This window comes from Amblyomma mixtum, chromosome 3 (genome assembly GCF_055824585.1).
Source record: "Amblyomma mixtum isolate Tamu chromosome 3, ASM5582458v1, whole genome shotgun sequence".
NCBI lineage: Eukaryota > Metazoa > Arthropoda > Arachnida > Ixodida > Ixodidae > Amblyomma > Amblyomma mixtum.
In genome coordinates, this window is record NC_143014.1 from 209,507,832 (window position 1) to 209,535,385 (window position 27,554).

The 27,554-nt window shown below is 48.2% G+C and overlaps 1 protein-coding gene and 1 pseudogene across 1 annotated transcript; both read left to right on the forward strand.

The window, feature by feature from the left end:
* Positions 1–9,476: 9,476 nt before the first annotated feature.
* Positions 9,477–11,621, forward strand: LOC149353507 (uncharacterized). Its single transcript, XM_089575830.1, has one exon. The coding sequence runs from the start codon at positions 9,477–9,479 to the stop codon at positions 11,619–11,621; it is 2,145 nt and encodes a 714-aa protein (XP_089431956.1).
* A 6,298-nt stretch (positions 11,622–17,919) lies between these two features.
* LOC149353508 (uncharacterized) lies at positions 17,920–21,719 on the forward strand (annotated as a pseudogene).
* Positions 21,720–27,554: the final 5,835 nt, after the last annotated feature.

Consider the following 27,554-nt stretch of genomic DNA (forward strand, 5'->3'; position numbering starts at 1 on the left):
TGCACTCACAGTGGGAACGAGACTCCACCGAGAGTAAGACAGTTACTGCTTCGCACCTTTCCTCGCAAGCAGTTTTAAACCACGCAAGCGACGCGATAAAACAGAAGTAAATGATTGTGAATGAAGCACTTTGGCTGAATGAGGTACTGGGATAACTCTAACTGAAATCCTTGCGCGATGTACGCATTTAGTACAAATTCAAAGCGCTTACCGTAAGTCTTCGCGCATTGACCAAGGGAACAACACAACTAGTAGTAGTTTTACGTTGGTTACAATAGGGCGCAAAAGCTTGAACTCATCGCAGTGCTTTACTTTTGGTTTCAAGTAAACGCTCATGTTTCTCGATGCAAATGATCGCCTATTTTAAGCCTTCTTATCGAATTAAACGAAACTTTTTCTAAAACGTCTTATTGAATGCGCTGACATTCGCAAAGGTGAATGCATGAGGGAGCGGTGCCAGGACAGGGGTTCTTCCGGCTGCCAGAGCGATACAAACACGCGGCGCGTCTCCCCAGAGGTTGCTTCTCCAGCGTGCCGTACCAAGAGATATTGGAATACGCGAGGTAGTTATCGCTATTTCAGAACACGTCAAGAAGCCCGATTTCCGAATTTGGGGTTCTGTGTGAAGAATGGGGTCTCGAAATAAAGCTGTAACCCGTGTTCAGGGCACGTATCTTAAAAGTACGGTACAACACATTTATTTGCTAAGAAACTCCGTTCCACTTCATCCCGATCGATGAGAAGTTTTGTTGTAGAGCTTTGAAATATTTGGGGAATTCATGTTTGCTCAGTGCTTTCAGCGGCTGCCGAGAAAAAACGGGCGTGATAGAAGCCGGAAAATACCTGCCAACAACGGCAAAATTCTCCGGTTTCGGCATGAAAGCACGTTCCGTCATGCATCGCTGTAAGCCGATCGACGAAGAGAGGCCCGTCGGAAGAAGCGAAAGGTAAAATATTCCGTGCTACGAACGCTGGTACGAGACATAGCGCATCCTCCTCGTACTTCTCGCGCGACTGGTTGCTCCTCATCTAACGTCTTATTGTTTCGTTGCCCACTGCAAGTGGCTCGCCTTCCATAGCGGAGAAGGCTGGTAGTCATCGGTCATGTGCTAGAGGAATTTTTTACACGCCCGTAGTGTCTCGGTATGCATGAGCATGGTGAGTGGCGACGCCATGGACCCACGTATCATTTCTAGTCTCATTCAGTTGCTCAGGTGACTACCAAGAATGACGCTGCTATCACGCATTTCCTTTCCTGGAAGCCTCTTCTTCCCCCTCCCCTTAACATAACTTCTCTTAATCAACGTGAGGGAACATATCAGGTAGTTGAGTCATTCGGCTGCGAGGGCTTGGTTTCGATGGGGAAAAGACGTCCTTGTCTTGTGCGACGTCGATTCCCGTTCAAGAACCGCCGATGGTTCAAATTATACCGGGCGCGCCACTTGTTTTCTTGCTTTTTTCACTCTTCCCTTCACCTCTTCCCTGACGGCGCAGCTCTGGAGTCCACACTGAGTGACACAGTTACTGGTGTCTTTATTCATAACCAACTGTAGAACGAAAACTCTTTCTGGGGGGCATTCCGCAGAGAATCGCTCCACAGAGCAGTCACAGTTTCGCTCGCGCTGCTGATCAAAGCACTACGCGCCGCCACGGAAGGCGCTAGAGACGGAGGGGCCCTAGTGTTGAGTGACTCGTTCAGCACCGCAGGTCCCGGTTCCGAAGGACGGTATCAACTCCGATATGGAGGAACTGTACAGAAGGTTTATTTTACATATTTACAGTCGAGATGGGAGTGTTCTGGTTACAAAACATCTCGTTAAATGGGCTTCGTATTCCCCAGATCCCCGACTGGGGAATAAAGTTAGGAGAACGATGTCCAATCAGGTGGGCAGATGTGGACACTGGTGGTACCAACCACGGCAGGGGGTGGAGCTGCGCTCTCTCGCAGCTCGGTCGATGGGAAGGGGAAAACAGAGTCATCAAACACTGATGTGTCACTTTGACCACTTCGGTAAGTCTTCTGCCTGTCGCCTTCGTGGGAAACGAATTTCCCGCAGTCTTCCAGCAGGTGAACGAACGTCCTCGTACTCCCCGCCGGACATCCGAAGCACGAGACCTCCGTAGACGACAAAGCCGTGTATCATTTAACATCAACAGCTTGACCTTGCGTAGCACCACTCCGTCCGGCGTCCCGAGGACAGACTTGCCGCCGTCGCCGTCGCCGCTGCTTCCACCGCTGCTGCCGCCGTCGCCGGCCCTCGCCGCACCTTTTGCTTCTCGATGACTCACGTCTGCTACTAATTCTTCCCAGGCCCGTGTTAAAGGGCCTGTGCCCACCCCAGCGCAGCAGACACTCTCTACCTCTCGTTGAGCGAGCCTCCTCTCCTTCCATTCCCTCCTCGAAATTCTTCTCTCCCGCTCCTCGTCGAGTAGGCTCGGCAAGGCAAAATCACCCCTTCTTTCTCCGGTGTAAGCCGGAGGCGTGGTGTCTGTGGAGTGCGTCACAGGGCGACGTCATGGCCCCGCCTTCAATAGAATTCTTTTCTTGGTTTTTGCATTTTCTCCGCACACTGAACGATCGAGAGGCGCGATCGGCTCGACCACCTAGACTTGTTAGCGAGCGCATCCTTTCATACATCTGTTTGTCATTCCCAGTTAACGAGCCACCTTTTCATTTTCTTTTAGGCCTCCCCACCGTTTCACGAGCGGAGGGGCGGAAGTCGGTTGTGTTCGAAACACACGGCGAAGCGCGGACCCGGCAACCGCCCGTTTGCTTTTCTCCATGCGTGTTTGTGTTCTGTGTGTCTGTGTCTTTTCTCCGCTCCAAAGCATATGTCATTCATTGGAGTCAAGGCGTACGCAAGATGCACGAAAGATAAGCGGTGTGTGTGCGGAGCAGTCAAGTGGGAAATGCCATGTGGGAAATGCGCATGCGTTCACCTTCTTCGGGCTATATATATGCTACATGTGGCTTTCAATAAACTTAGTTGGAGTCAGCGCCCGTCCTGTCCGTCTTTCTTTGTGGTCTATGTAGAATTTAGCGCTGTTTTTTCCTTTCTGAACACAATGTCACACCAACTAGCCCAGCAAAAGGTACTGTTATAGTCAAGTGGGCGAGCGAGGGAAAGGCTCTGCTGCACTACTAATTAAAACCTTGTTTTGGGGGGCTCGCATAGAAAAAAAGAAACTGAGAAGGGAGCGCGCACGCAGAGCGTCTCGTGACGTGATCACGGCGGGGGGGAGGGGGGGGGGGGCGAACCAACTCCCTCAGTTTTACTATTTTTTTACTTTTTATGGCTAGGGTTCAAGGCTGTCGCCGCACGCTCCCTCCGCAGTTTTTTTTTTGTTCCTTCATGCGGATTTGTAGGCATGAGCCAGAACAGAAGGCGCTGCGGAAAGCCTTGTGCAGACGACGCGACGCCAAGGCTACGCCCAACCTTCTCCCGTCAGTCAGAACGATGCACCAATGGAGTGCCTTTAGCGAAAGTAGCCCCCCTTGACGTCAGCGGGGAGCAGAGTAGTGGGCCGGGCCCGTTTTTGAAGGAAGGAAAGAACGAACGGGCTTTGATTTGAATTTTCGCAGCTTTTCGGGGCGCGCATGGCTCTAGTATTTTGCAGAGGTTATCTTCGATGCCTCATCTATGCAGTGGGCTTGTTTTTCAAAAATGTCCGGACCCTGGTCAGTGGCCCTTTAACAGGGGGCAGGCATCGCAGATCGAAGGCAAGACAAAAAAAAATTAAAAATGAGAACTGGCTGAGAGGGAAGAAAAGTTGTAATTGTCTCACCTCTCGGCAGACACCTCAACCCCGCTATGAAGGATGGGATGAAGGAGGCAGTGAAAGAAGGAAGAGTAAATAGGTGGAGTTGTGGAATGCTCTCGAATAATTTTGGCCACTTGGGGATATTTAACGCGCACTGACATCGCACAACATGTGGGCGCCTTTTGCGTTTCGACTCCTTCGAAATGGGGCCGCCGTGACTGGGAATGAACCCACGACCTCCGGCTCAGTAGGCGAGCGCTCAACAGGCTTTGGCTCCACCCGCCACCGCGGCGACTATAGTAAGAGGACGCGTGCCGAAAAAGCCAAAGCGAGATGGTGATGAAGATTATAGCACAATGCGAGGACAGCAGTTAGTAAGGGGGAGAGGCGATTCGAAGAGTGCATGAGCGCCGTGTGTGTCAGTGGTGCACGCACTTTACCCTACGTCACAGTGGTGTCAAGCCTTCAAACGGTTGACGCGAAGTGGCTTACGAGCCAATGGGACCCGCCGCGGTGGCTCAGTTACCTTGGCGTTTCGCTGCTGAGCAAAAACCCACGGAATCGAGTCCCGGCCACAGCAGCACCATTTCGATAGAGGCGAAATGCAAGAGACGCCATAGGGCGGTGCTACGTTAACGCACGTTAAAAGCACGGGTGGTCTGATCTAACCTGGAACCGTTAACTACGGTGTCCGTTGCGTCGGTTCGGCACAATACACCCCGCACACCCTCAAGCGGTGAAGGGATGAAGTAGTGGTGACATGCCATCATACCCAGAAATTCTGGTGAAGAACATTTTTTTAACGGGAAGTTGTTTAGGAACCGATTTTTCGCACATAGTAAAATTGCACCATAACACTAAATATATCAGCAGATCTCCCCCTCGCGACAATAGTAGCGCTCGGCTATTTGTTGTCAAAAACGTGCCGCGCATTGGTTTTCTGCACTACTCGGTGCGAACACAAAACTTCGAAAGCAAGATTTCGCTACGCGTCAGACGATTACTTCATTCCCATGTATATGTTCGCATCACTATCCTAAAATATTCCACAGTTGCCTCACAATTAAAAGTGATATCCTACAGCCCCAGAAAGGCGGACTTGCGATGTCACAAGGGTTTTTCGAAGCGCAACTAGACGATGCAGGGCTGACAACGAGACAACTCTGCACTTTCAACAATTGTTTATTTAAACAAAACGCGCAAAATGTATGCTTGTTGAAAATATCTATTTCTGTACTCTGTGTCGTTTCGATGCGCTACGAAAGACCATTCTACGAACATGAACACATAAGCCCAACATATAGTTCTCCTGTGGTTGGTAGGGAATGTCGATAACAGGATCGCTGTGCATTAGCTTTCGCTCAGTTCGCCGTGCTTAAGTTTAGCGAATTACGCAGCTTAGCGTAAATTCTGCTCTTTTTTTTTACTTTACGACGCCTAAGCATTTCTGAAAGAGATATTCGAATATATGCCTTTTTTAATATTCATTGATTTATTGTTTAAAATATTTTAGCGATCAAATATCATCCTTGAGCGCTTGTCGTTCATGTAAATGAAAAGGAGAAGCATAGCACATTGACAACGCCGGCCTTTTACGAGTCAGTGCCGGCGGACTCCCAAGGACATTTTCATTTCATTTATTGGTTTTGTTTGGCCAGTACAGAGACTGCAAACAAGGGAGAGCAAGCTAAAGGCGCCTAGTAGCGCCTGACAGAGGCCTGCCCTCCCCATGTAAAAAAACAAAAAACAAAGTGGCACTTGGCAATGGTACAAAATTTCCATAAGTAACAGAAACTAGAAAAGCAGGGGATATATTGACAACGAAACAGAGATCAGTCATGCATAGAGCTAAGCACAACAAAACTAAGAGCAAAACATAACAAAGACAAAAACTGATTAGGTAAAAACACACCACAATTAGCTATAACAAAAATATTCATGAACAGTTTTCCTAAATCTGACCTCGGACATATTTTGTAGTGACAATTCTGTTAAGTATGGATAGGTGTTTAATGTATGAGGAATTATGTGAGTTAGTTTTTGGAACCCATAGTTTGTACGGGATTTTGATGCATGGTATTGAGGGTGCCTAAGACATGAGTGCTTATCAAGGATTCAAAGAAGAATACCAAAGAGGTTTCTCTGCACAGAGAAATGGGACATTAGTGAAGTAGACGCTATGCGGACCACTTGCTCATGATTTACATGCGCAGCTCTCACTCAGCAATCTCGCCACCGTTGCGACAGGGTGACAAACTCGGCGACATGCGGGCCAGAAATTATATTTTGTGGAACCTTAATATTTTCAGGAATGGTACGAAAACTTTTCCGTTGGAACCAGCGCAAGTACATTCTTTGACGCTTGAAATTTCGCTGCAGAAAACCGCAAATCACTCGAAGAGTTATGTATGCCAAAAGGGGAATATTTCAGGACATTAATGGTACAAGAAGGAATAAGAAATTGAAGCTGAATTTTTTTTTCGAATTGATCGATTCTTTCGAATGCCGTCGGGCAAAAATTGTACTCTTAGGTGGTCTTTTTTTTTCAATTAGCTGTTGAAATGTCCTGGAATTCAAAAATTCTAAAAATGCTCAACCGTTACTGTAGAGTTAGATGCCTAATGAAGACCATATCTCATCCAGTTATTATTTCGGGATATTGAGCGTTAAAGAGAGTAGCTGTCAAGAATACAAGTTCGAACAGATTGCATGAGGTGTCAATTAAGTTGGCTTATCGTAGAAATAATATTTTGCGTCTTAAGAATGTGACTGTTTCGAGTGCGAATATCAGCACCTCGAAGTGAAAAGGTACTATTAACTTGTCAGTTAATTTAGACTGACGTACAATCCGGAGTGGACTCAGGCAATTCTAGGCAATAAAATATTGTAGAGTTCTTTTACGCCCATCGGCAGCGAAAATTAACGCACTAACTCTCTCGTCTATTATGCATTTAGTATTATAAGATTATCATAGTCCTAGATGGTAAATTCTGTCGAGAAAATATATCCTGCACCTCGTGAAATATTTCAGTTTCAGTGTGTTAGACGCAGGTGCACTAGAGGAAGCGCGAACATCCTCGACTGAAAAGCTTTTTCAGGCGCGTGAATCGCTTCTGTATACTTTATTACCCAATAAAAGGGGATAGCTCATGTCGCTACTGTCACTGCGAATGACTCGGCCTAAGGCCGTAAAGTAGTCCAAAACTGTTTCCGTTCTGGTACAGTGGTGTAATCCTCATTCGATATATCACATTTAACATCTTTACATAGGGCATCTAGTTATCACTTACATTATTTGCCTTTTATCAATCTCCTATAACGTTCCGAAAGTCAGTAAGCTGGCTGAGCAGAAGGACCACAATGCTGATAATATTTAGATTTTCCTTCAGTATGCCAAAGAAACTGGTTTTTTCTATGCCCCATTTCCAATCGAAAGTAAGTTGGCCAGTATATGATAACTCGTTCGTCATGGCTGTTCCATGGAATTTTGCTGCGCAGTATGCTGGAAAGCACCGACTTTGAAACTTGATATTTCTTGTGCTGTAACCTACCGGGGTGGGCACAGGGTGGTGTTCTCAGCCCTACTTTGTTTAATCTGACACTTAAGTTACAGCACTATCAGACAGCGTACATAATACCGTGCACACCTATATGTATGCCGACGGTATTTGCATTTGGGCCTTCTCTGCGACACGCTTCCTGGTGCGAGAAAGACTTGTGCGGGCAGCCATCATAACTTCTTCCTATCTCCTTGCGCAATCTCTGAGCGTTCCAGCCCAGAAGTGCGAGTTTGTAGCATTCACACGCAAATTTATGAAAGCATATACGGTAACTATCGACGGCCATACAATTTCCTAGTGTACCTCTCATCGCTTTTTAGGGGTTATCATAGACGCAATCTATCATGAAGCCCGCATGCACATTAAAGAAAAAGTTAACCTCTATCCCTTACCTACTCAGGTTTCTAGGCGGAAAAACATGGGGATCGTAGATTCAGTCAGTGATGAAGCTGTACAGAGCACTCCTCTAGGGAATTTCGCGGTACAGTACAACCGGGGTTTCGAACACATGCAAGACAAATTTGCGTGCAATCCAGGCGTTACGAGGCCAGGTTCTCCGCATATGCCTGAATCTAAATCGCAGCGCATCTACAGTTGCAACCATTGCTATCGCCAAGGCCCGACTACCACGCATATAGTCCTTGACACACTGCACAAGGTGGCTGTTTGGGCTTGTTGCTCTGTGATCGTGATTAATGAATGCAGCGCGACAAAAACGAGGACAAAGTACGATACAATATTTCGTTATCCAGAGCCACATTACAGTCAGGGTTCAGATATATCGCTGAAGATTTGAACTAAAGCTGTCAAAACGAAACATGACACCCTCAGCTCAAGTCCAGCATGCCGAGTAAATCTCGAAGATTTCGACTGCATTCAGAAAATGTTGTGGAGCACCGCGGAATTCAATTGAGTCCGCGGTTCCGACCCTCGAATGAAATTCGCTTCAAAGTTCGTGACATTTGCGTCGTTCGCTGCCTATCCGACCGCTGCGAAAAAGAGCACGCGACAAGCGCGCCGCCTGATGATTTGTGCAGCAGTGACTGCGTGCGCTACTCAGACCCGCGATTTGTGTGCGGCGCTTCTGGAGGGCTAGAATTTCTTGCGTTGCACCGCCTACGAGAATCACCTTCTCGAAAATCAAGGGAACGACATGGTTATGACTAATGGTGAGCTGTAGATACCTCTAAATACACTGAGGAACCAAACTTTCATACTCAGGAGGTAGATAACCAGGTCAAGCGCAATCACGCCTTAGCTGTTTGCCTCTTAGCTGTTTGCGTATACGCCCAACAGGCAACACTTCCAAAGAGCGTGTCATTCAGTTCAATAGACCTATTTTTAAATTCTGCTGGTGCGGCCCGCATGAGATCCATGCATGGCATCCGGGATCAGAATCGACAACAGGTGACGCAATTTGCGACGAAGAAGTTGGATTGCTAAGAAGAAGACGAAGGCGATGGAGGCTCAAGTGTTCCCTTGATGCAGATACCCACACTGGGCGATTCTTCGCCGATCCCCCAGTGTCTGTATGTGCCATCCTGTCAAAGGCTACAACCACAACAACAGCTGTCACCACATTTTGCGCGGCACTTCCTTTCAATACCACAGTGAGGACCGTCGTTCTGCCGCCGATCAGCAGCGCATCTCGAATCCTCCAAGAGAAAAATTCCACTCTTGAGCTGCTCACACTAGAGTGCCCTTGCCGCGTCCAATTTTCTCTGTTTGTAGATCAGCCCTTGTCCGTGTCCGAATACCTGAAACAGGCCCTCGGATGCGCTACAAAGTTGAAGATACGCCACGGCAGGCATGTGAAGAGGATGAAGAAGAAGAAGGCTCTCGTGCGCTCTCGTGTTGGAAACAGTGCTAGGCTTCGTTCCCTCGTCTGATCCCCAATTGCTGCGTCCTCGGAGCACCCCACCACGGATGATGACTTAGTGTGCTACCAGTGGAATCGAGACGGCCGCCCCCGAAGTTCCGGGAAAAAAGCAAGGACTCCTGTTCCGGGAACGGTCTGAGAAGGTGCGTGCCAGCTTGAGTACCAACGCTTCGTCTAACCACAGGTTAGACGCTGCGGTAGAAATAGACCTGCTTAGTTAGGTATTAACGGCGTCGACGGAATTTTTTCCGCAGAGCTGAAACGAAGATACTAGGATGGACGCTAACTACTACCATTGGCGTTGGCGCCTCCAATACGTGCTACGGGGCCTGCCCTTCGAACGTTGCTGCTCCGCGGGGGAGCTAAAAGAATGCTGGATTATTGGGAATTTGGCTTCGTGGAACAAGGCGTTGCGGGCGAAAAGGCTTACCATGACACAATTTGAACCGGGCAAGCTCTGCCTGCGCTCTTATGAGGACCGAGATGACGAGTTGGCGACGTACTCGGCGCCCGGCAGTGAAAACGACGGCGCCTTCCTCATCGCGTGGCTTCCCAGACAGCATCCCTGCATCCGGGAAGTCCGTATTTACGACCGAACATACATTGACGGGCTCTCCTTCATCTCGTCTGTAATCGTTGGACCGGTGAACAACTTGGAAAGCGTCATGCTTCATGCCTGCTGTAGACATCTTCCTGAGAGCAGGTTTTTCCAAGCCTTCGGCCCTCTCAAATACCTGCGTGAGCTTAACCTCACCAACGTTCACGTCACCGACGCCCTTGCGCCCATGGTAGCCGATGTCCTGAGGGGAAACGGGCAGACGCTCCTAGCCGTCAAGCTCATTGGCAATGATCTGTCTCGGGATTCTGCAATAACCCTACTCCTAGCCCTAATCGCATGTGAACGGCTCGAGGACTTGGCCCTCCAAGACAGCAGGGGGTCTTCCGCTTGTGAAGCCATGGCAGAGGCCTTCAGGAGCAGCAGGTTCCTGCGGAAGCTCACATTGCTGGGTCTATGTGAAGCAGATATGAGCTGTGAGCACTTAAGTGGACGGCGATATTGTCTAAACTGCTTGACAAGTCTCTTTGGTGCGTTAGAAGGAATTTTACCACTTCACCACCTGGCTCTGGAAAAGATAACAATTAGTGAGACAGTGGGAGAGGCACTGGCGAAGTTCTTGATTGGCCGTCACTCTCTTCAAACACTGTCACTTCTAAATTGCCGCTTTGATAGCAGGGGGGCTACACGTATTGCTGAAGCATTATCAGCGAATTGCACTTTGCTGCACCTCAATCTGCACAAGTGTTCCCTTGATGCAGCAGCTGTCACCATATTGTGCGCGGCTCTTCCTTTCAACACCACACTGAAGAGCCTGGTTCTGCCGCAGATCAGCTGCACATCTCGAATCCTCCAAGAGAAAAATTCCACTCTTGAGCTGCTCACGCTAGAGTGCCCTGGCCGCGCCCATTTTTCTCTGTTTGTAGATCAGCCATTGTCGGTGTCAGAATACCTGAAACAGGCCCTCGGATGCACTACAAAGTTGAAGATACGCCACGGCAGGCATGTGGGCAACGCCCTGTGCTCTGTGTATGCCTCTTTGGCATTGAAGAATACACTGCACTCCCTGCACGTTGACTACGAGGGCGTTGCCCCTGGCAATGATGGCCCAACAGAAGAAGATCTCGCCAATGCGCTCTGTTCGGCACTCAAGGCATGTGGCTGCCTAAAAAGCTTCCACTTAGATGTGCGCAGAGCATACAATGAGAACGAGGAGATAGCCCCATTAATGGCCAAGATCATCAATGCCCTACTAGGCACCCCACGCCTAAGAGAATTCACGTTGGTAGCCTCTCGACTGACGTTGAAGTCGGCTCAGTTGCTTTCTGTCCTGGTCGGAAAATTCAAGAGAACCTTAGTTGAAGTGCGCATCGAGAGCGCTGGAAACATGTCCGACACGGTCCTTGCCGTGCTTCGAGAGATGATCACCAGTAACGTCTTTCTATCGAGGGTTACTGTAAGATGCTGTGCCTGGAAAGACGTAGTGTGGGCTTGTGCGGCCATCGATGACGCTAGAGAGGAGAACCAGGGCGTGCTGAACAAGGCAGCAAAATTCGTGATGAGTATTGATGACCGGCCAGCACCCTCTTCAAAAGACCACATCGCATCCGCCTTCGACGAACTGTGCGATACCGCGTCGCTGCGAGAACACCTAGTGTCGATGTCTGGAAAATCCCCACTCCAGGTGTCCAGGGACGTGACGAAGGCCAGGTGCTACCTGGATGACAACTATATGATCTATGCCGGTGTTGTGCGTTCGACGGTTATTTGCGAGGCTGGCGATGGCAGCACGCAGTTTGATGCACTTAACGTAGACTGCTGGCGCTCCATAGCGCAGTACCTTAAACTGAGTGATGTGATTTGATAACTGACCGAGTGCAAGGACATTGGACGACCCGTGTGGTCTTGTTTGTAATGTGTGTTTTTCTAACAAACCGACTTCAAGAACTTTGCAGGACCACTGTGATCTTGTTTGTTGTGTGTGTGTGTGTGCCTCTTTTGTGTGCACGAGCATTTTGACGCTGAACACATTTATGGGCTTCGTTTGTAGATATTGGGGACCATTAGTTATTTTTCTTCTTGTGCATACTAACCGATTGCAAGGACATTGCATGACCACTGTGATCTTGTCTATTTTGTGTGCGCGTCTCTTTTCTGTGCATGAGCGTTTTTGACACTAAACACATGTACGGACGGTGTTTGTAAGGAACTGGACGGCCATCTCGTGGATCCTAGCTTTTGGCGTTGGCTCAAGCTCCAGCTGCTATATGCTTTCTAAACGCACTGCGAAAACAGCGTGAGCACCAATCAATGTATTACGCCGAGAGTGTTTTACGATGTGGCGCTGAACGGCTTGGAGAATGCACAGATGTCATGGACAGATCTTCAGACATCTGCTTAGAGCAAGAAGTGGAAGATGGAGAGATCTGGGAAGAAAGCATTCATAACACAGCTGGAAGGAAACGACGTTAAATACTTTGCAGCCGGCTCATTTTAGGGTTGCCACTTCGGGACCAAACATCGAAGTAGAGTTTCTTAAAACACAACTTTTGCACAATTAAGGAACATTTTCTCCAAAACCAACCGATCCTTCGCCCTGATTTTTCACACATTTTGCTAACTACCTGCTGAACCAAAAAAAGCTTGCATTTTCTGTAAGGTTTTTTATGTATAAATAATTTTTTATTGGAAGAAAGCGCAGAGATTATCGGACAATAAACGTCGAAAATTTAATTCTAAAGAACAACAAACCCATCAACTTTTCATTTGGTTCAGAAGAAACTCATGTCATGGCGAACGAGTGAGAAAAGTTCCACTGCTGTTCCTTGGATATGTACGTGAAGTGTTCCCTAACGAAAAAAAAAATACATTTTTTTTTAAAGTGAAGCTTTGCTTGGGTGTTTTGAATAAACTACGCGCGCTGGAAGTAAAACAACTTTACTGTCGAGGTGGAAAATTTTATTGTGTTTCTTCAAAGAGAAGTTGAAACATTCCAAAGACGAGTTTTCTAATGTTGAACTACCATACTCAATTAATGCAGCCCAGTTTAGTCCTTTCTGCCTACTACTGACCGTGTTAACAAAGGTCCGAAATGGTTAGGACGCAAAGCTAAATTTCCATGTCCACATGTTGGTTAAATTTGTGCTAGTCTTTTCAGGTGTGTACAGCACCAATGATTCCCAAAATCATACAACGGGGATGTTTTATCGGTTTCCTTCTCGCACTTGTGCGGGGCTTTAAAGAAACTAAAAGAAGACTCCCATGCATATAACGCTTTTCGAAGAAAAACTGAGAGCAGTGGTTGAGCTGCCTCCCCCCCTGCCCCCCACGAGTGCGCCCGCTGCCAGGTCTATCGGATCACTTGTGTAAATATGGCTCACTCTTGAGCCCACAGGTACCTTAATTATCGCTCACCCCCGCCTGTAGAACATGTTCTTTCGCAAACAAGGAGAACGCCTGACTATTCGGACATGATACACTAACCCGACGATGTTTAACCCGAAGGAAGTCTCTCAGACTGTTGCCCCTGCAGAAAAACCCGAAAATTTCATCTCTCTGCGGAGAAGTGACAGCCATACGTTTACCGTACGCCTCTTTCCTCCCTTTCGCCATAGAGACTTCGCGTGGGCCTGCAATCCATGCACCTGGGTCGCAAGGCCGCGAATGGACGCAGTGTCAAGGGCCAGTATGTTAACAAGCCAATGCTCCCTTACCGATGGGCAGAAGATGCATAGATGATTTCGAAGTGAAACGCCACTGAGTTTTTTTTTCCCGTCAAGACAGACACTAATGCTCATCATCGCCATCACCAACCGGGTTTCGTCCACCACAGGACTATGACCTCTGCCACTGATCTCCGATTGATCACGTTCTGCGCTGATTGCGACCGTCCTATCCAAGCAAATTCCTAAATTTGCACTCCACGCCTTACTCCATGTGGCCCACTAGCGCTTGTACTTTTCTCTTGAATTCCCCTCTGTTGTCCTGTAGTTGACTGAGAGTTATCGGTCCCCAGCGTTACATGTCCGCCCAAGCTCATTTCGTTTTCCTAGTAACAGCGCATCATTATCAGCCTACGTTCAATGTAGGACAAAGGCCTCTCTCAGAGATGAATTGAAGGGGAAGGGTTGCCACCCCTCTTCTCTCCAGGCGAGAAATTTCGCGTAGCAATAGTGTTACGGGGAAATACTATTTACATTTATTTACAAGCGGTACGTGAATAGTTCCTAGCGGCGAGCAGCAGGAAGCACCAACAACCTCTTCTTCTTCGTGCGACCCTTTCACGCGGGAGGCCACTTCGACTTCCACTTCCTCTTCGTCGTAGCATGACCCCCGGCGGCATGAGCGCCGTCCCGGCGTTAGGCCGGTGATAGAGGAGCGGCGTGGATATAGGGCTTGAGGCGCATAACGTGAACAATGTCGGTGGGTGGTGTACATGAAGAGGATGCAGGTGTATGAGGAGCAACTTCATACGTGACATCGGTGACCTGACGCACAACACTCGCAAGTTCCGCGACCTATAGGTGGCGCGACGAGCCATTCAATATGGCTGCCTTAGTGGTGGTCAAGCTAGTCGAGATCGGATGCGTACATGCATTTTCGACGTCTTGCCTTCGAGGAAAGGCGCCTGCGGAAAATGCCTCTGCCGTTCTCGCAGGCCGTAACGTTAGGGGATATACTGGAACATATAGGATAGCGCGAAAAAAGAATTAGGTGCCTAATCGGAGGTGAAGAAGTGCTCAAGACATTTGGTGCAGACATTGTTCAAATGTGATACTATCCAGATGTGTCAGTAGTTTCCAACTTGTCAAAAAGTCTCGCATAATTGATTCTGTTACGTTACACAAAAGGTATCAAAAACTGTCGACTACCAAAAATAGCACGAAAAGAAATAGCGAGCATTACTGGCAGCGTGCATTTTGCCGGCAGGCGATAAAGTGTCCGCTGTGGTATTCACTTCAGACTGGCTGCTGCTGGCGAAATGATGAGCCGTTTTGTTTTTCACTGCTTATGCTTCTCCTGAATCCCCTTAATACTAGGGAACCTCGTAATTGGAAGCAGGATAGTAGCGCGGCTTTCCGGTTGGAGACTGGACTTTCACGCGGGCCGCTCCGGGTCTTCTGCGCAGTTAGAACAAACTTTCCTGTAACTATTTGGGGTTTTTTTTTGCGCCGAAATGCATGAGAGAACTCCGAATTGCCTCATAGCCGAGAAAATTGACAGAAGTGACACAGGAATTATTCTCATGGCACACTGAGCAGCTGATCAACTGCAAGTCCCAAATAAAAGCCAGGCGCTCTACACAGCACCCGAACTCGAACTATCACCACTTTCGAACTTGCCACTAGAGTACTATAAAGTGTAGGGCGATTACAAGCCATGAAAGAAAACCAAATCGATAAATTGCTCTGAAGGAATAAGGAGCTAATCGGAGGCAACTGCCGGGAAAATTTCACCCTAGTGAGCCTGCTGCCGCCAGAATTGCGTGTTGTACCATTTGTTTCAAGGAATACGCAGAAATAGTTATGTGCTGTCAGTAGCATGTACACGCAGCTCGGCTGGGTCGTTTCCGCACATAAATATTGCACGCTTGCCGGCACGTCGTGTGTGACAAACCGTACGTGCACCACTCGGAAAAAAATTCGAATCCCGCTAGCAGACATATTCGCATTGGACGGAAGACATTAACAAAAAGAAGTATATTACATGTACAGCTCCAGAAGAAATTGTCGCCGACGAACTGTACGCTGCAGCTTTCCGATCCGGAGTTTTACAGCCCATTCCTTTTTCAATCGTTCGTCACTAGGAAATGAGTGCACACTAATCTGATTACTAACAGCTCTATTTGTGCACTGAGGCACACTGCACATTCGCTTGCTTCCAGACTTTCTGTCCAACCCAAGCGACGCACAAACAGCGTGGTTAAAATGGACACACAGTCGCGAGCTGCCTCCCGCTGCCGGCAGCCACCACCACTCGGCCGCTTCGCTCGTCGGCCGCGCGGTGGCAGCAGCGTCTACGGAACTTGCGATTAAGGACCATGGTAGGGAGACAAAAGTTTTTCAGAGAGACCGACGCGACGGGAAGGGGACCACAGAAGAACGAGCGACCCCGGTTCGTAGGTGACATGAAGATGGCGATTATCGTACAATGACTTCTGCGCTTGTTGGGACACTTGGAGCCGAGTTCGGGCGATTTGGCGAGCGTCTTCAGCTTGAGCAATGGCGTCCCGGGCGAAGGCGGTGACGGGACGGTCAGCGGATGGCACGAGTGTGTCCAATGGCAGGACGGCGTGTCTGCCGTATAAGAGATAGAACGGAGAGTAACCAGTTGTGTCATGCCTGGAGGTGTTGTAAGCGAACGTCACATAGGGCAAGGCGAGATCCCAGTCGTTGTGGTCGGGGGAGACGTACATAGACAACATGTCTGTTAATGCTCGATTCGAACGCTCGGTTAGCCCGTTTGTCTGTGGGTGGTATGCTGTGGCAATCTTATGCTTGGTAGAACACGAACGCAGGATGTCGTCGACAACCCTGGACAGGAAATAGCGTCCGCGGTCTGTGAGTAATTGACGAGGGGCACCATGTTGGAGAATAAGACTGTGCAAAAGAAAGTCAGCGACATCGGTCGCGCAGCTCGTAGGCAGCGCACGGGTGATCGCATACCGAGTGGCATAGTCTGTGGCTACTGCGATCCACCTATTTCCGGAATCCGAGGTTGGGAATGGTCCGAGGAGATCGAGCCCTACACGGTGGAACGGCTCCACAGGCACGTCTATAGGATGCAGAAGACCAGGAGGTGGTGCCGAAGGCTTCTTTCTGCGCTGACAAAGGTCGCAATTGGTGACGTAATGCCGTACTGTACGGTATAATCCAGGCCAAAAGAAACAGCGCCGTATGCGGTCGTAAGTTCGTGGCACACCAAGGTGGCCAGCTGCAGGCAGGTCATGGAGTTCCCCCGGAGCTGACCCCCGTTTATTTCCACGAAAATAGTCCAAGAATTGGGTGGTGCAGCGGGACGTACCCCCCACCACGCCTCTGTTTTCAGTGACCTCCCAGTGACCCGGTCTTGTGGCCACCTGATCCCCGCAAACTTCCTAATCGCATCCGCCCATCGAACTCTCTGCCACCTCCTGCTATACGTTTCCTTTCTCTATGAATCAGTTCTTTTGCCATAAAGACCGCAGCTTATAGTGTATTTGCGTTACATACCTTTAACAAGCCCATTTTGTCTTCTTGATATCGACTATATCATGTAATTAACTCCGGTTTGTTCCCCGACCCACTCTTCTGTCTTACTGTGCCTTAACGATATGCTTATAATTTTCCTTTGCATGGCATGCTGCGCTGGCCCTGGTATAATAGCAAGCCCTTTCGTTAGCCTCCAGGCTGTACCCCTCTAGATGTGTACTGACAGATAGCGAGGCAGCATGGGAAAAATTTTATTTCAAGTTATTCACCTGCCGTAAGCAAATACCACAGGGTAATCTATGCGCGCTTTTGTCTCACGCATCATTATAAAGAAGGAAGTAGAAAACACGCGGCCAAAAATGTGTAGTCTGCACACTCCTTTAATCCGGAGTCTTCCATTAGGGCATCTTCACTCTCTCCTTCCTCAGTAGTTCGAAGGACACGGAAGGGAAGTAAAAGAGAATGGTCTAGAGCAAAAGTATAGGCAGAAACTGGACCAAGAAGAGAAGGGCAGTCACTCCTTTCAGAAGATTTCTTGATGTTGGTGTATTCAAACGCCTGTACGGGGCTCTTGATACCGACTTCAAAACGCGCCCGAGCATGAGTAGCGTATTTCGGCTTCTCATCAAGCGAGATCAGAGTATCGTAGCTTATATTGCCATACCCTGTTATCGTACGTACGCGATGCGTGAATTAACTTCCAGCGCCGTCACACCACTGAACGTACGCGAAAACCACAAATGGAACAGGCAAGACAAAGCTCGTAGACGAAACCCAACGACGAAATTAATCTGGACGCCTCCACTAATACCCTAGTTACATAGCCGACTTAACCATGGTTAAGTTGGCCTCAGTTAATACTAACCACAGTTCTGCGCTGTTAGACGGAGAGCCTAACCGCAGTTATGTCGCTAACCATGGTTGTTGTAAACTGAGGTCGACCACCTCAGTCAAGCCTTGCTAACTGCCAAAATGGCTGCCTCCATGTCGGTCGAGTGTAGTGCCACGGCGAGCGAAGCGTCCTCCCAGAAGCGTGTCAACTGGCCTATTGCGACTACAGAGGCGTTGATACGAATCTGGGAGGACAACCTTAGCGCACTGCGCTCATACACGCGCAATGCGCGCATATATTGCGCGATGGCGTAGTTGTTGAACGCGCGCTTGCCGGCTGGCGAATGACCGTACTCGGCAAAGCAAGTGCGGCAGAAGCTTGAAAACCTAAACAAGCAATACCGGTAAGCAAGAAATTTTGTTTTTCTTCTCAAGTATTGATGTTTATAAGCCATTTTGGTTTCGCGTGTAAACACTAGTGTGTGCGTGGCGCGCGGCAACCGCTATCCTAGTGATACCTAGCTTGTCCGAGTGATCATTCCATGGATGATCACCACACCCTCCAATGTGACCTGAACCTCATCTCAGACTGGTGTATTAAATGTCAAATGACACTTAACTCGACCAAATACAAGATTATTTCTTTCAGCCGCAGGCATACAAGCTCCACCTTTTCGTACATCATAGATAGCACTACAGTGTCTCGGGCATTATCGTACAAGTATTTAGGTATTCATCTGACGCATAATCTTTCATGGGCCACACACATTCAAGCCATCTGTGCCAAAGCCTGCAAGTCACTAGGGCACCTGCGTGGGAATTTGCTAACCTCCCCTAACAGCGTAAGAAAACTGGCATATCTTACAATCGTACGGCCGCAACTAGAATTCGCATCACCTACATGGTCTCCATATCAAAAATACTTAATCAGCATGTTAGAATCCATCCAGAACAGGGCGGCTCGCTTTATTACGCGCAAATACTGCCCTCACTACAGCATAACAGCGATAAAACTTGAGATCGGCCTCGAGCCTTTAGACATTCGGCGTTCCATTGCGCTTTTGTTCTTATTTAAGAAATATCTTTACAGCTCAAGGCCATCTCCATTACCTCTTGAAACGCCTACACGCATTTCACGCCGGCTACATAACCAGAACAGCATAAAACGCATTCACGGAAGAACTCTCGCTTTTAATTCATCTGCACTACCACGTGCCATCGCTCTTTGGAATGATCTTCCTGACAGTATCTCATGCATCGGCAACCATCAACCATTCCAGGATCAGCTACGTAAATATCTCACATGACATCGTTTTTTCTCCTATCTTTGATTTTCTTTGTCGCAGTGTACTTTTGTTCGTTTGTTGCCATTGCGTTTTGTTTTGGCCGTATGTCCGGCATTCATGCTACCAATAAGTACTTGTATCCTGTGTATAATTTCGCCTTTAAGCTTTGCCTTGTACGTTAGTTTCTTTTTACTTAATCTTTGGTATCTCATGTTGTATTAATTAGTTTCTTTTGCACATTTTGTTGTTATTTGCCCTCCCCCCTTACTCAGTACCCTTCTGGACCTTGTAAGGTATTATGAATAAAAATAAAAAATGTCAACCTGGTCGCGTTCGGCAGAACACACAAATTAGCACGAGTTGCGTGTCCTTTGCTGTACGTGATGCTGTGTCGTCCTGAACTAAGCTTGGCTGCACTAACCGCGTACATTTCCTTTGCACCGTGTGTATTTTTGAGCTGCCGCGATGGCTCAGTGGTAATGATACTCAGCTGCTGACGCCAAACACGCGGGTTCGATCCCGGCCGCGGCGATCTCATTTTGATGGGGGCGAAATGCTAGAGACCCATATACTGTGCGGTGTCAGTGCAAGTTAGAACCGCAGGTGATCGAAATTTCCGGAGCCGTCCACTACTGCGTCTCTCATAGTCTGGGTGCTTTAGGACGTGAAACACCATAAACCAAATCGAAGTAAACCGTGTGTATTTTAACGTTTCATTGACAGCGTGCAAAGGACCGACTTCTGCACTGGCACAAATGACTTGCTCCAGCAGCACGCGCGTTTCCTTCTTGATGTCACCTATAGCAGGTGACATCAAGAAGTACGAGTATTCTCACCTATAGTAGGTGCTCAACAACGTACCTTTCTGATAGCTGAAGTTAACGTGCTTCATGTACTTACACGTGCTAACACAGGTGCTACCGGAGCCGTACAGCTTCATTTGCTAAAGGTTCAATAGCCCGAGCATCACCTTACCTCCATGTTTCTCTCTTAAAAGTATTTGTATACCTTGTTGTGTGTATTTGTAATGCAGTTTCGTGGACTAAAACAGCCTTTCTTTCTAGGAAGCTGAGGCGATCTGGATCTGCAACAGGATCTAAAGAAGTGGAGTAGCAATTTTACTGGCAGCTCCACTCCTTTCTTGGCACACTGCTAGTAAATGACAGTGATTTCGTGCAGGAGAGCGTGGAGGTAATCTTTTGTTTTTATCTCTAGCACAGGGTAGCCTGATAGAAGTGCAGTGAATGCTCTGTGCCTGCTTTCCATTCCAATGTGCAAAGGCCTTTTAGAAACTACTACATAGTCTTTACGAAATAGCATGGAAAAAGGAATAAACAGAGTCGAAAGCAATATCATGTATGCAAGCATCCCTTTGTTTTTCCATATGTGTTGTACGGTATCGGGGCTTACAAGGATACAAGAAGGGCTAATTGATGTCCATATAGTTTGCATCGGAGCACTACATGACACCAAAAGCAAACGACACAAACAATGCGAAGACCTACGTCACTCAGAACTTGATGTGTTTTTATTAAAGAGATGAGCACGCTCGAAAGAGATAAGCATATGAACATAACAGCAAAATATATATTAGCAAGAATACATGGAAGAAATCGTACTTGTCTAAAACCCAACAAAAACATTGAAAACCAAAGTGACAAATCAACAGGTGATAAGGAGGACCTTGAGCATAGTTCTGTAAAGTGTTTTGAATACCTCCTTACAAAACGGTTTCTGTGCTTGAAAATCATCACCCAGAATAGAGAACATAGCCTATAGGCACAATGTGCAATGCACCTCGAAATGTGACGGCCCAGACCCTTTCAGTGAGGCTTCCTATATGCTCTTTGAGGATAACAGTTGAAGTACAAGAAATTCATTGCGGGGATGGGACAGCGCACTACCGACACATGAGAAGCATATGTAGCAGCAGGTCACAATGAAGTAATTTGGGTCATGACAATTCATTTTTGCATAACATGCGGCAGCCGTGTTGTGTTCACTGTAAAACTGACATGGTATTCCAGCACAAGAATTTGCTCACATTCAAATATTAATAGAGGTGTTCTACAGAAGGACAAGAGGCATTGCAAAAATTGTTGGCCGTAAGGCAGAGTTTGTTTCCACAAATGAGTAGGAAGTTCTTGTATCCTCCTGCGATTTCTTCGATCCCCGTGTTTTTTTAGTCTGTGATCGAGGCTTTACTTGCCTACTAGCCATCATATGTAGTTCAGTGGCTGACATATCTGTGCCATTTTCTATCTTTTTTTGCTCCATTCACAGATGCAAGACGAACCACAAGAAAATGGAGACGAGGTTGTATACCTTGACTTCAGCCAGCCAAATTCGCTCCTTACATCCACGCCATCTCCAATTCCCTGCGCCCCGGAAGAGGCTACTGAGAGTAAGGCAGGCAGCGAGCAAGCAAGCAGGGAGCAAAGGCCGAGTGGAAGAATCAATTCCAACATTCGCAGAAAGCGGCCTTCCAGCTCACTGCTTCGTGAACTCATGGCTGTGCATGAGAAGGCCGAGGAACGCGCAGCCAAGGTGGCGAAGGAAAGCAGCGAGCTACGAAGGCAGCTCATCGAGCTTCAGACAGCGAGCAATGAAGTTCAGAAAGGGATGCTACAAGTGATGAAGCAGTATTTCACCTGAAAGGAATGTACAGAATAATTTATTCTGTCTTCTGTGTATTATTTGTGCTCGAAGGAGAACAAAGAACGATTGATTCTGCCTTCTGTGTACTGTGGTGTGCTTCCACGTACATTTCTTTGTGTGTACAGGGAGAGAGTGTGTGTTTCTTCTTGTTTGTGCTAAATCCTTGCATGTTTTGTGTCAATTTTCAATGTATATCTGAATCTTTTTTCCCAAGGAAGGGAGTATGTTGTATTGTGGTTTGTATTTTCCATGCTTGTTTCAGTTCTTGTTTCGGTTTTGTGGATTGTCTTGTACTCTTGTGACGCAATCCCATGTATATATTGTTACGTAGCCGTTGGGGCTCGTAACCGAAAGGCTTTAATGGGGGGTGACGTGGACGGCACCGGAGAACAAACCAAGAGCACCCAGAGAAGGCCGGAACCGATCTTCTTCTTCTTTCACACGGCGGTGCACGCGCCTTGCGAAGAGCAGCCGCCTAGTGGCTGCTTTTGGAAACGTGGCATTACCCCCCTCCCTAAAAAAAAAACATCGACCCGATGCATGCGCAAGAAAAGAAGGTAAGAAAAGCAGTTCACAAGAACATGGCAGGAAATAAGCAGTTCGTAAGCTAGCGGTGCTCGCGCGAAAAGTACGGCTTCATTCGCACGACATGGGCGACTTCGGGCTTCTGCTGGCGGCGATGAGAAGTAGAAGAGCCGGCTGGAAGAAGTTCGTATGTGACGTCACTGAGCTGACGGACCACTCTGTAGGGACCGAAGTACTGCTTTAGCAGTTTTTCGGAAAGCCCTCGGCGTCGAATCGGAGTCCACACCCACACCATGTCGTCCGGTTCGAAGGTCACTACTCGGTGGCGGTGATTGTAACGCCGAGCGTCTCGGCCTTGCCGGGTCCGGATGCGCAGTCGCGCAAGCTGCCGTGCTTCTTCGGCGCGCTGAGTGAATTCCTCGGTACCAGCTTCGGGGTCATGACCGTTAAGGAGCAACATGGCCTCTAGCATGGTGGACACCTCGCGGCCATACAACAGAGAGAAGGGCGTCATGCGCGTGGTCTCTTGTTGTGCCGTATTGTACGCGAATGTGACGTACGGTAGGATGTCATCCCAAGACCGATGTTCAACGTCCACGTACATAGACAGCATGTCGGCGAGAGTTTTGTTGAGACGTTCGGTCAGGCCATTCGTCTGTGGATGGTAGGCGGTGGATTTACGGTGGGCAGTGCCACTCAGCTGCATGACGGATTCCAGCAGCTTGGCCGTGAAAGCTGTGCCTCGGTCCGTTATGACAACTGACGGGGCGCCGTGCCTGAGGACGATGCGCTCGACGAAAAATTTCGCTGCTTCGGCTGCCGTGCCTCGTTCGAGGGCCTTTGTTTCAGCATAGCGCGTGAGGTAATCGGTAGCGACTATTATCCACCGGTTGCCCGAGGAGGAAGTTGGAAAAGGGCCCAACAAGTCCATGCCAACCTGCTCGAATGGAAGTCTGGGCACTTGGACAGGCTGCAGTAAACCAGCTGGCCTTACAGACGGTATTTTCCGTCGCTGGCATTCGTGGCACGTTCGTACATAGTGGCGCACTGCCGCCGCAAGTTTGGGCCAGTAAAAACTCTTTTGAATGCGAGCCAAAGTTCGAGCATAGCCGAGATGACCGGCGGTGGGCTCATCATGACATGCCTGCAAGACTTCGTCGCGGAGAGTGTCTGGCACGACGAGGAGATAATCCCTTCCCGTGGGAGAGAAGTTGATCTTGTAGAGCACGTCGTTTAGGAGACAAAACGAGGAGTGCGTTCTGGCGAAGGGACGGGGTACTTCCGTAGTACGCGCTTTCAGGAAGTCGATGAGTGGAGCGAGTCCCGGGTCCTCACGCTGGCGCTGCGAAACAGTGACTGCGTCGACAGTTGCGATAAGAGGGAAGTCCGGCTCTTCGTCTTCGTTCGCCGACTGGATAGGCGAACGGGACAAGCAGTCGGCGTCGTTGTGCTGGCGTCCGGACTTATACACGATGGTCATGTCGAACTCTTGTAGACGTAAACTCCAACGTGCAAGGCGTCCGGAGGGATCGCGCAAGTTCGTCAACCAGCAAAGAGAATGATGGTCGCTCACAACCTGGAAGCGGCGGCCATAAAGATACGGGCGAAATTTCATCACTGCCCAGACAACAGCGAGACACTCTTTCTCGGTGCACCTCCACCAGTGTTACGTAGCCGTTGGGGCTCGTAACCGAAAGGCTTTAATGGGGGGTGACGTGGACGGCACCGGAGAACAAACCAAGAGCACCCAGAGAAGGCCGGAACCGATCTTCTTCTTCTTTCACACGGCGGTGCACGCGCCTTGCGAAGAGCAGCCGCCTAGTGGCTGCTTTTGGAAACGTGGCAATATATACTGTGTCCGCCGAATAAGAGGGTTCTTGGCCAGGGACAGCATCAAGGACTCGACTCTCCTTACTAAGACCGCCACGGCCCACATTACAGGGTCAAAATGCAAGGACGAGAATTCAGCGTATTCACATTACTCAGATTTAGGATGGCAGCTTCGCTGCGTGGCTAAGAAACAAACCATCGTAGCCCAATTACTTTTGGCAAGGATGTTATGTCTGCACATTAGTAAGTGCTACCACTATGCCATGGAGCATCGAAACCATAAGACACCTAAATTTCCTCACTGCCTATAGAACATCAGCCATGAACTGAGCAGTGGACTACAGATACACTGCAGTTTGTGGTTACTTGCTTGCGCAGCTGAGCGATTAAGCTTTGTTGCAATTTCTGTGTTCCGAAAAGTTTTGCAGTCACCATTGGATCCCCTGTCATACCGCAAGCACAGAAAATAAACATTCTTCGTTGTCTTTTGTCATTGCAGCAGACATTTATAATATACGTACAGTATGGCAAGTCCTCAAATAAAAGGAATATCTTGCATGAGTTGTGTGTATACCGCTGTGGAGCAAATACGAAGCTCCCTGAACGTCTCAATGCTCTGTTACACAATATGACATACTAGTAGCTCTCAATAAGATGCAGACATATATGCAACAGGCCAAAATAGTAAGGCCACATTTCGGTTCTGCTACATGGTCCAATGAGAGTTAAGTTGAGATGCTGTAAGCTACAGGTGGGGTTAGCCTGGCGAGATCTGCCGACAATTGCTCCACCGTAGCGACGCCTACAATAACTAAATCACATAATCCGGCACCGAACCCACAAACACAAATAATCACTCCTGCTGTCACCATGTGGAGACTAGGTCCGTGCCCAGTAAGTACTTTAAAAGAAGACGTGAAGCCTCTTTTCTACAAAATTGGTTCACGCGCGGGAAAACAATGTCCTAAAGGCAGCTGTGAGGGAGTCCTGCCTTCTTGAGAGAACTGAATAACACACACCTTTCCGTGTTGTAAAGAGTACAGCACATTAAGTAATGTCCTCTATCACCGCACACACCACGCGTTGAACATGATGGAGAAGACGCCAGGCCCGTCTTATACATCCACGCAGGAGTAGTACTCGAGCAGAGCCCGTGCGTATGAGAAGGCATACGATTAAATTGAATGGATTCTTCTACGGCTGGCAATACCTCTACAATACCATGTTAACACATAATCTCCCCACTGATCGCCACAAAAAACACTGAAATAAACTTATGCACCAACATGGCAGTAAATGCAAGGCATTTCACTTTGAAGCAAGGTGCTTCGCCAGGGCATTTCTTACGGCCACCCCTGAAGGTTCCGCTTGACTGCTTGTGCAGGCGGGCTGTGGCCCAACGACACTGTGACCAGTCGACAACACTGTGGCCAGTCCACAATATGTAGAGAGCAGCAATGCTAGCACCGCTAGGCGCCACAAGAGACCTACCGCCTCACTTTTGCAGGAACTGATGGCTATGCATAAGGAGGCTGACGACCGCGCAGCCAAGGCTGCCAAAGAGAGCAGTGAGCTGAGAAAGCCGCTCGTAGAGCTCCAAAAGGAGAGTAATGATGTCCAAAGAGGCATGCTTGACGTAATGAAGGCATATTTTGCACCCAAAGGGCCACAAGATTCATAGAACCACAGATTTCATTAGGTCACACTTCATGCCCAATAAAAGTCAGGGATGAAATATTGTCTGCTATGGAATAAGTGATGCTCTGCCAGCTATGACACAGTACAGCATGTCGAAATTGTCACGCCTGAACATTTTTCAGTTATTTTGGTGTATACTGCCCGCATGAATATTGATGCCGCACTAACTAAGCTATTTTACAGTTAAGAATTCCCATCAATCTACCTTTACTCTGCAAGCATAGTACAACAAACATTTGCTTAAGACATTATTACAACATACATGTCACATGCCAAGCTTTCACCATTATACAATGTGTAGCAAACTGGAAGCTTCCTGTGCCCTAAAACGCCCTTTTGCACAACATGGCATAGTGGTAGCACTTACTAATGTGCAGACATAACATCCTTGCCAAAAGTAATTGGGCTACGATGGTTTGTTTCTTAGCCACGCAGCGAAGCTGCCATCCTAAATCTGAGTAATGTGAATACGCTGAATTCTCGTCCTTGCATTTTGACCCTGTAATGTGGGCCGTGGCGGTCTTAGTAAGGAGAGTCGAGTCCCTGATGCTGTCCCTGGCCAAGAACCCTCTTATTCGGCGGACACAGTATATATATATACATGGGATTGCGTCACAAGAGTACAAGACAAACCACAAAACCGAAACAAGAACTGAAACAAGCATGGAAAATACAAACCACAATACAACATACTCCCTTCCTTGGGAAAAAAGATTCAGATATACATTGAAAATTGACACAAAACATGCAAGGATTTAGCACAAACAAGAAGAAACACACACTCTCTCCCTGTACACACAAAGAAATGTACGTGGAAGCACACCACAAGCCACTTTGGCACAAAGTGCTCGAGCCACAAGGGCTTACGAATAGTCCTCTTGGGCCTCTGTGCGGGTTCTGGATGGGGACTTTCGCACTGCAGGCCGAAGTTCCCTGGAGAAGGGTCTGTGTGGTCACCTTCTTGCTTAAAGGAGGGGTGGTGAGAATTCTGGCTGTCACCACTCTGGACACTGGCAGGCACAGACCACTGCTAAAAAAAATGCACCATTGGGTGAAGATTCTGCATCACCATACAATGAAGGGAGTGACGCACGTTCTGCGGAGACTCGCAGAGGAGGTTCACGACACATGTGCTGTCCGGACATGGTAGGAGAACTATGGTTATTGTTCAAGAGTTGAGTTGTAGATGGCACTGGAAGACTCGAGTGCACTGGCGCTTGTGTATGGCTCCTGGTATCGTATGCAAGTGGCATCAAAAAGAAGTCAAGCTCTTCCGGTTCTTGGAAACTGGATTGTTGGCTCGTGGCGAGCTTTGATGCATTCCAAACCTATTCATCTTCTAAGCGAAACGACGAAGGTCCTTGTTTTGCAATGATTTGTTGTGGTTTGGAGAAGGCTCTGTCAGTTTTTAAATTAATTACTGGTTTGCGAACTCGCACATGATCTCCAACTTGGAATGGTGGAGGCTTTGCAGCACGCCTCCTGTCTGTATATTCCTTAGTGTAGGTTTGCTTCTGTGTCACCCTCTCTCTGAGCTTCTGAATAGCTTCAAATGGATTACGATGGAACAAAGGCGCTACGGAAGATAATCCAATGATGTCTAGTCGAGTTCTATGCGACCGACCATGGAGTAGTACTGACGGAGCTATGCCTGTAGTAGCATGCGGAGTTGAACGGTAGATACCCAAGTACTCATGCACAGCAGATTTTAAGTGGACGCTTTTCCAAAGATGCCATTTGAATATATGATTTGAGGGTGCGGTTGAAACGTTCGACTTG

Coding starts and splice junctions, on each gene's coding strand:
- LOC149353507 (XM_089575830.1), top strand. CDS start 9,477: ATGGACGCTAACTACTACCATTGGCGTTGGCGCCTCCAATACGTGCTA.